At 43.4% G+C, this 8660-nt stretch overlaps 1 protein-coding gene across 1 annotated transcript; it reads right to left on the bottom strand.

The window, feature by feature from the left end:
• Window positions 1–1602: 1602 nt before the first annotated feature.
• Window positions 1603–8229, bottom strand: gata5 (GATA binding protein 5; the record flags this gene model as incomplete). The annotated part of the gene is made up of 6 exons (XM_083656537.1): window positions 1603–1719; window positions 2155–2285; window positions 2982–3066; window positions 3312–3440; window positions 5057–5223; window positions 7710–8229. 6 exons carry the CDS (start codon window positions 8227–8229, stop codon window positions 1603–1605), a joined length of 1149 nt encoding a protein of 382 aa, XP_083512663.1.
• Between the last annotated feature and the right edge of the window lie 431 nt (window positions 8230–8660).

Here is an 8660-nt window from a genome sequence, read left to right as displayed (position 1 = left end):
GAAGTGCATGGAAATAACCTAATTGTCCATATTTCAGAACCTGTTGGTCCATATCTATGAAGTGAAAATATCATACAAATAAATCACTATAAACATAAGGAATAAAAGTTGTCACGTTTTACTTGAAACTGGAGATATTTATGAAATGAGTTGTTAGATTTACTCGAAAACCAGCACACAATTGTTTTGAAAATAAATCTCCAAAAAATCAAATGAATAAGTTATGAATCAGTTTATTAACCTGAACAGATTCCAAAGAGCATTGGAAAAAAAAGAGGCTGGGTTTACACACTCAGTTGTCTAGAACCTTATAACAATAAAATTCCCTTACATATTGACAAAAATATAGGCAATAAAATTAGATTAATATATTTAGAAATAATTTCACGCTCTCTTTGTTTCGCCATCAATTTCTGAGAAAAATGGAGTCATTGCACTTTCATTTATGTCAAAAGCTAAAACAGTAAAGATGATGATAAACCTCTGATATGCAGTCATGGCCTCTAGATCAAAAAGACTGCTTCTGATTTCTAAATCTCACAACCAGAGATACAGTTTGTATCCAATGTATCTTATCAAATTTGTTTGTAATTTATAGAAAACAAATCGCTCATATAATCTATGCATCTTAGTGTCGAGGCCATCCTACTCTCCAGATATTCTAAGGGGAACAGCGAGCTGGCTTTAGTGTTTCACGATGACTTTTAACTGTCCTTATCTCAACATAAATAATGCATCTATAAAAGTTAATCATCTACACGTCGGTAATGAGACATGTTCAACAGCCATAAAAAAGGGTATTTTCAGTCCATCCTCTGCGGTTTTCTCTGTGAACACTCCGACGATAACATGTTGAAATTGCCCTATATGTTTTTCATGAATGGACGAACACCGGTGACAACAACAAACTACAAAATAAAGGAAACTAACAAGATCATCAATTATCAGCTATAAAACATGAGTTATCGTTAACATAGTTATCGATAACATAGTTATGGTCGCTTCGATACATTCCGCTTGATTGCCTTCACATCGGTGTCTTTAGAGTGCTTCTCCAAAAGGAAGACACTCGGTAATAGGTAGTTCTCGTCGCCAGTCTTTTCGTCCGCGGCCTGCTGGATCTGAGTTCAGGAGAGCCTGTGGCGTCGGTGTCTGGTCCTGGATCAGCTATGCTCTTCTTCACTCCCGATGAGCTAACATGTCATGCAGGTGTGCTGCGGCTAAACAGGATGAGACAGTTCGTACAGGTGTAAAACTGCAGTCCGGTTACCCCGTGCCTTTATACGTTTTGGTCCAGGTAAGCTGTGTCCGAGGTTGATATGGAGCAGGTGACACGGACAGCCTCGGGTCAAGTGAGCCAGGATCAGATCTAGCCATCGTACAAGTCCCACTCTTTCTGCTGCAGGCCTGCTTCACCGCTGATGTCCGCACTGTTGCCCCCGCAGGGAGTGGCGAAAGTTCAGGGGACAAATCGGTGCAGAGACCATAACGGCCTCCATGGATGAAGCCATGTCAAGACGCGTGGTTTAAGTCTATATGCTGTAGTCTATGGAGTCTATGCATGGTAGTCTATGCTGCGCTGGTCGTGGAGCAAGTGACTCCTCATGCTTGAGACATGGCGCACCAGGAGTTCTGTGCGGCGATGGAGGTCGGGGTAAAGGGATAGTCCTCGTATTTGATGTCCACGTGTCCTGAGCCTGTGCTGTCTAGCTGGGACGTCTGCAGAGAGGAAAGGGACATTGGATTGTTCACAATGTTAAAAAAAATAACATAACCAGGATCACTGACGTACAGGTACACAAAAACTACGGAACACGCTGAAGTAACTTTTACATGTTGAAAATGGTCCGTCTTAAATGTCAGGCAAACAAAGATTTTTTTTCTTTCCGATCGTTGCTGCTGGAATGAAAGCTAATTTAAAATTCATATTCAAGTTAATTTAACTCAGAAGACCTTTGCCTACAATAAGGCCACAAAAAAATCTGCAATGGATTGTAAGGGTCTGGGAATGAAATGCTTCAAATGGAAGGCTGCTCCTAAATCAAAGGATATAATCTGCTTCTGTACCTCCTGAAAAACAGGACGTGTCGAATAATAGCACGTGCCGATCTGATTGGTGGGTACGTTGGAACCAGGAAGTGGGTTTTACTTTACCTGAGTGACGGACGTGACGGTCTGCCCGGCGTAGGGCGATGGGGCCATGTTGGGTTCGCTCTTGATGGTGGAAGCGTGTTCTGAGACGGAGAGGGAGGGCGGGGAGCTGGTGTCGGAGGCTGTGGACCCCCCTGGTGGATCACAGACGCAAGTCAAATGAGTTTCTATGCCTCTCTCTCTCTCAGAGGCTTTTCAACCAACAAAACAGTCTGTTGCTTATCGGATTATGTATTATGTTTTGCGAAGGCATGCTGTAAGGAAACTAGCGTATGGTGGATCGTCTTATTATAACGTCAATGAAAGATCACAAACATTTTAACACCTTAATCACTGAAATAAAGTCTATTTGGGATATCCCAACCTGTTATGGGACGTGTAGCCTATAAATCCAAGATAAGGAAACTGATTTATCTATGCACCCATATCTATCACCTCCATCTCTTTTCACAGGCCGTTCTCCCTCCGTCAAATAGCTACTGGCATTTGGTCAGGACCCCTTCATGTCACTTTATACACCCTCGTCTTTGACGTCAGAGACCGGGGGTTCGATTCCCAGTGTGTTCAAAGTCTATGTTTCAATCATAGAGTCACTTTACAGTTTTTGTTATTTAAGACTAACCCAAACCGTAACCATAACCCTAACCTTAACCAAGTAGTTTCCGGTGCCTAACCTAAACACAAGTTGTTGGTTTACGGTCTTGTGGTGTTGTTGAAATGATGAGAAAGGGGTACCCCATGTACCCCACCACAATGGGGGTGTCCTGACCAAACGCCAGTATTTGACGAGTTGGGTGTGAGAATGTTGCTGGTCAAGTCGGTCCTCCTACCTGTGGAGCTTTTATTCTTGGGCATCTTGGGTTTGCGCTTCCTGGTCTGAATGCTCTCCTTCTTCATGGCCAGAGGTCTGGCCACCTGACGGGATCGAGGAGGAGAGAAACACACGTTACCTCCCAGGCCCTGACACAACAACACAGCGTTCACACAGTCTCCCCTCCCACACCACACACACCACCACACTGCTGCTCTGATAACAGTCACAATGGCCTTGGAGAGCTTTTACACTGAGCAAATACTGAGCTGCTCCTAAGTTGATGTGGTGCCTGGCTGCAGCTTGTATAGTAGGAGGAGGAGGGTGGAGATGGTCAGAGGTGGCTTACCCCGTGCAGCTTCATGTAGAGGCCACAGGCGTTGCAGACGGGCTCTCCCTCGGCATTGCGTCTCCACAGCGTGGTGGTGCTGGTGTGGCAGTTGGTGCAGCACAGGCCGGCGCGGCGGGACGTGGTCTGCTGCAGAGACACAGAGAATTAAAAGTCAGTTCTTTTCTGGAACAAATTTTTTTATTTTTATTTTTTATTTTGTTGCTGATTTTTCGTCCATTTTCTCCCCTAATTGTGCATGGCCAATTCCCCCCTGCTGTCCCCGTCTCATTGCTCCACCCCCTCTGACGATCTGGGGAGAGTTGTAGACTATATAGCACATGCTTCCTCTGATACATGTGCAGTCACCAGCCGCTTCTTTTCACCTGACAGTGAGGAGTTTCACCGGCAGGACGGATCACGCTATCCCCCCCAAGTTACCCTCCCCCCCGCCCCCCGAGCAGGCCCCCTGACCAACCAGAGGAGGCACTAGTGCAGCGACCACGACATACTCCATCGACTTCCAACCCCGCAGACACGGGGGCCAATTCTATGGATGTGTGCTCCATAGTTTGGGAAACCATGGCATGAGTTTGAACTGCTCCCTCAAACTGGATGGGGGTGAGAATGTTCTGAGTGCAACAGTGATGTATTATCATTCCACGGTCCCATGCGTGGATTCTAATAAGTCGTTAGTAGAGTTGTTTCTTCTCACTCTGTGCTGAAATGTAAGCAGTGCCGATCCGCCGGGGCGACTATCAGCGTTGGAATGGAACAACAACAGGCGAGACTGCCGAGCACAACACAGTTAGTTTGTCACGTTGCGGCGCTGGAGGCTGGGACTGGAGAGCCTTGTCTAAAAACGGCCCCAACCAAGGGCAAGGTCGCCGCCACGGGACAAATCCAAACAGAGAGAAGAGAGAAACGGCCCAGTTGTGAAGGGAGACTGTTGGGCAACGCTCAGCCAGCTGCTCTGAGAGGAGAGTTCCTGGGAAGCACACAGCCGGCGAGAAGCCTTGAACGCACCCACAACTTTTTCCCTTCTCCAAACTCTCCCTGATCACTAATATATATGGCTCTGCATGATCTACTTTGACCTCAACGGTACTGTGAAATGCTATGTAGCCTATAGCTAACTTAATAACTAATCATACGTTGAGATAATTTCTGATTATAATAAAGTATCGGTTGTTACATAGCATGGTAACTATTTGACTTACTTGTAGCCAGCTTGTCCAACCTTATAGTGTCCTATCAGCATAATGCAAACACACCGCCAATATGAAGAAAAACAAATTATATTTTCACAAAACCAATAATAATGTCTATTTCGGTTTCTGTTTATTTCCTTAAAAGATAGTCTCTTAAAACAGACGAGTTGGCTCCGGCAAATTTTCAAATGCTTACACGCCTACACGTCTGTACTTCGAGCTGGGAAAACTTGGTCAAAAGGGAAAGGGAAACTGAGCGATGATAGGGGGATGCCCCGGATGTCCTGCCTAAAGGCAGGTGATTGGAGAAATGTGAGCACCTGAAGGCGGGACATCCGCTCGTGTTTCTCCAATCACCTGCATCGGTTCGAACTACTATACTTGCTATGATGTGAGCTATGCATTTACATTACAAAGCAACTCTTTAAAAAAAGGTGTTTGAACTGAGTTGAGGTGAGTTTACCCATCACTACATCCCAGAATGAATAACTTCAATTTCATATGAAAATCTGAGACCATAATAGGCCATCATTCTCCATAACCCTGATGTCTTACCAGGCGTTTCTGTGGTTTAATGAGGGGCCTGTTGATGCCGTTCATCTTGTGGTAGAGGCCACAGGCGTTGCAGAGGTAGTGCCCGGTGCCGTCCCGCCGCCACAGTGGCGTGGAGATGGAGCCGCAGTTAACGCACTCCCGGCCCTCCGGCATCTCCTCCATCAGTTCTGAGCACGCAGGAGAGACACACATAATTAATCATTAAAAACATTTATTTTCACTATAATTCCATCCATAACACAATGACAGAATGTATGACTATTTTGATCATGGGTTCCATACTTTCTTTAACAAAACATTTAAAAGGGAAAAAATCTCATCAGATGGCGGACCCTGGGATAAAATATTTTCAAACTGGGGGTCTTGTGGTCTAATTTGTAGTTTAGGGGTCCTTGAAGTGAAAAAGTTTGAGAACCACTGGTACAAATATAATTTTATTTCAGATGGTATCTAATGTATAATACAATATAATATAATATAATATAATATAATATAATATAATATAATATAATATAATATAATATAATATAATATAATATAATATAATATAATATAATATATAGCATAATGTCTGTAATAGTCCTCATAGTATCACTATGATATTCCCATAGGATTTAAGTTTTGCTGCAATGTTTGTACAGTGTCATGTAAAATGCAGGCTATAGGATAGGCCTATAATAATGATCATATAATTATCTTCTTCATATGGGGAATTGTGGAATGTCATAAATAAATAAATAAATAAATAAATAAATAAATAAATAAATAAATAAATAAATAAATAAATAAATAAATAGGGAGAGACAACAGAACAAGAAATGTCCCTCCAAACTTTGTCTGGGGGGGGCTGGGGGGGGGGGGGTCTGGTTACGGGCCACTGCGTGATGAATAGCAGGGAGGAATTTAACCCCTCTGATGAGACATCAAACCCTGGATGAATCGCGGGGAGACGTCGGGCTGGACTGGAGGAATCTGGTGGGGGTGAGTGGGGCTGTTATCAGCCTGGAGGATCCAGGGGTCCCTCCATCCATCACGGCTCTGACACGCGACGGACTCCTGGCATTAATTGCTCAAATTCCTAATCCCTCAAATGGGACAGACCGAGAGGGACCCTGCCGGTGTGCCATGCCTGTTTTGCCCTATATCTCTTTTTCACTTGTTATATAATGTTGTGATAATTGCAGCTGAATATAATGCATAATGGACTATTACAGGCTGAGGGCAGATATGGTTTGGGATAACCATTATCATAAAGCACCATAATACTCATTGTTGAGCACCACAAATAACGGTCAAACTCATTAATGGTATATAGGCTATACCAACGAGATAAAAAATAAATAAATATATTTTTAAATATATATATGGCGACAATAACGTCATAACTGCAGACGAATAAAATATTATAGGAATTGTATGATGCCATACATAGAAAGGCCATGTACAATATCGCACTATCTCACTATTAAGTCCCGATAGGATTTTTCGTGATGGGAAAAAAAGTCGTCTTTCATCATAGCCCATCCGGTCGACAAGAGGCTAAAAAGGACAATTGAATTCTATCCCGATTCCTGTCGTGTGAAACAGCAGGCCAGATCAAACAAACTGCTGGACAGTCTCATCAAATGCTTGAACTATCCAAATTATGGGTCTGACATGTTTAACACGCCTTTTCAACACGACTTCAAAAGGTGTGTCCTGAGTTACTTAATACATGTTTAAGCTATGGGTCTAAACGTTTCAGACCGTTATTTGGTTGTCTGATCAAGGTGATAACTTGATTGTTGTGACAATGGTTCTTTTCAGTGTGCAGTGCGTATTGAACGGCTCATCAAAACACTGGACTGTGTGCTGGGGATTAAATTAGCATTTTAATTGATTGTTTTTAGCAGCCTCTCTTCTGAAGAATGTGTATTGTCTAAATCCGATGGAGGATTGTTTAGACTTGATTGAATCTCGTCCTCACCGACCCATGGATGGCACCAGTGGTCCACTGTGCATTGTTGGGTCTCTCAATCACCAGCTACAATAAATAACTTGAGAAAACAACGCCGTAATAAAATGTAAAGTCATGAGGGTGAGCCTCATATATCCTTTCCAACCATTGCCAAACGAAAGGTTAAAGTAGCAATCACTCTCGTAAATAAATGAATAAATAAATAAATAAATAAATAAATAAATAAATAAATAAATAAATAAATAAATAAATAAATAAATAAATAAATAAATAAATAAATAAATAAATAAATAAATAAATAAATACATAAAATACTGATTATGAACGAAGAAGAAAGAAAGAGCCTGCTTGTTTTGATTATAGTTAGCTTATGACTTCATTCATAAAGTCAATTTTTCATTTAAATAACCAGTAGACTATAAATCAAATTAGGCGTAATGTGAAATTATTATTATTATTATTATTAATATTAATACTAGTATTATTATTATTTTTTTGCTTTTTCTATAGCCTCATATTATGCTATAGGACTGCTTTCTGAGTCCAATTTGGATTTTATAATTTCATCAAAGCAAAGATCAAGCAAAAAATCAAAATAATTATATTTTAAATATCTTAAAAAACACATTTGAGCATGATGGCACATAATGGCTGTCATACTTGAGGTATAGTGACGACCTGAACTAGGCTACATACCCAGACTGGACCTTCTCCCGCACAGGCCTCCTTGCCGTCCTTGCAGACTGATCATGCCGCTCTCGAAGTGTCCGGGCGTCCAGGAGGAGGTGGCCATCTCCGGGCTCATGTAGGCGTAGGGGCTGGAATACGACCCGCCGACCGAGCGCACCAACGCGCCTCCGTACTGGTCTGCCCGGGCGCCATTGCTGAGCATCAGCGGGCTCTGGTAGGTCGTGTCCCGGCCGGTGTTGGTGCTGACAGGCGGACTGTGCGAGTAGGAGAAGCCGGGCGGAGGGTGAGGGCTGCTGGGCGTGAAGGAGGACCCGTCCGTGCCGGCCTGGGGCCAGCCGTGGTGCCCGCCGAGGCCGTGCGTCTGATGCGGGGAGTCGCAGGTCTGCAGGTAGGGCAGCGTGGGCAGCATGGCCGGGACTCTGGTGGTGGGCACGTAGACCGGAGAGCTGGCAGAGGGGTGGATGTAATTCCCGGTGTCATGCGCGTAAGGGGACTGGTTGGAGGAGAGCGCGAGGCTTTGGTACATTTTGACAACTTCTGTTCTGTTTGCAAGATAGAAAATATGTTGTTTTCTGAGGATGCTCCGGTGGTGTGATGCACGCGTAAAGGCACGTCCACGCTCCCCCGAGGGTTTCTGTGGGTCTTTTTTGAAGCGTGAAAACCTTGTGGAGGTGTCCTGGTCTGCGGGGGAAAATCAGACAATAAACACATTAGGGACATAATTCTGGAAATTAATCAATCACAATCGTCACCACAAGTCATCAGCAGCGTCAAGCAAGATTTTGTCCTTTCACATTTTCTACACGGTTATATTCCCCCCCCCCCCTTTTTAATTCACTGTTTAAATAATCATAGGCCTACTGAAGAATCGTTCGCATAATTTTGTGTGTTAGAAGCTGACTTGCATGCGTGGAGGAGCCACATAATAAGAAAAACGTCAACAATCGATCAATATCA

This window comes from Poromitra crassiceps, assembly GCF_964638095.1.
Source record: "Poromitra crassiceps genome assembly, chromosome: 20".
Classification (NCBI taxonomy): domain Eukaryota; kingdom Metazoa; phylum Chordata; class Actinopteri; order Beryciformes; family Melamphaidae; genus Poromitra; species Poromitra crassiceps.
The sequence above is the reverse complement of the archived record's forward strand: the minus strand, read 5'-3'. Positions and strand labels throughout refer to the sequence as shown.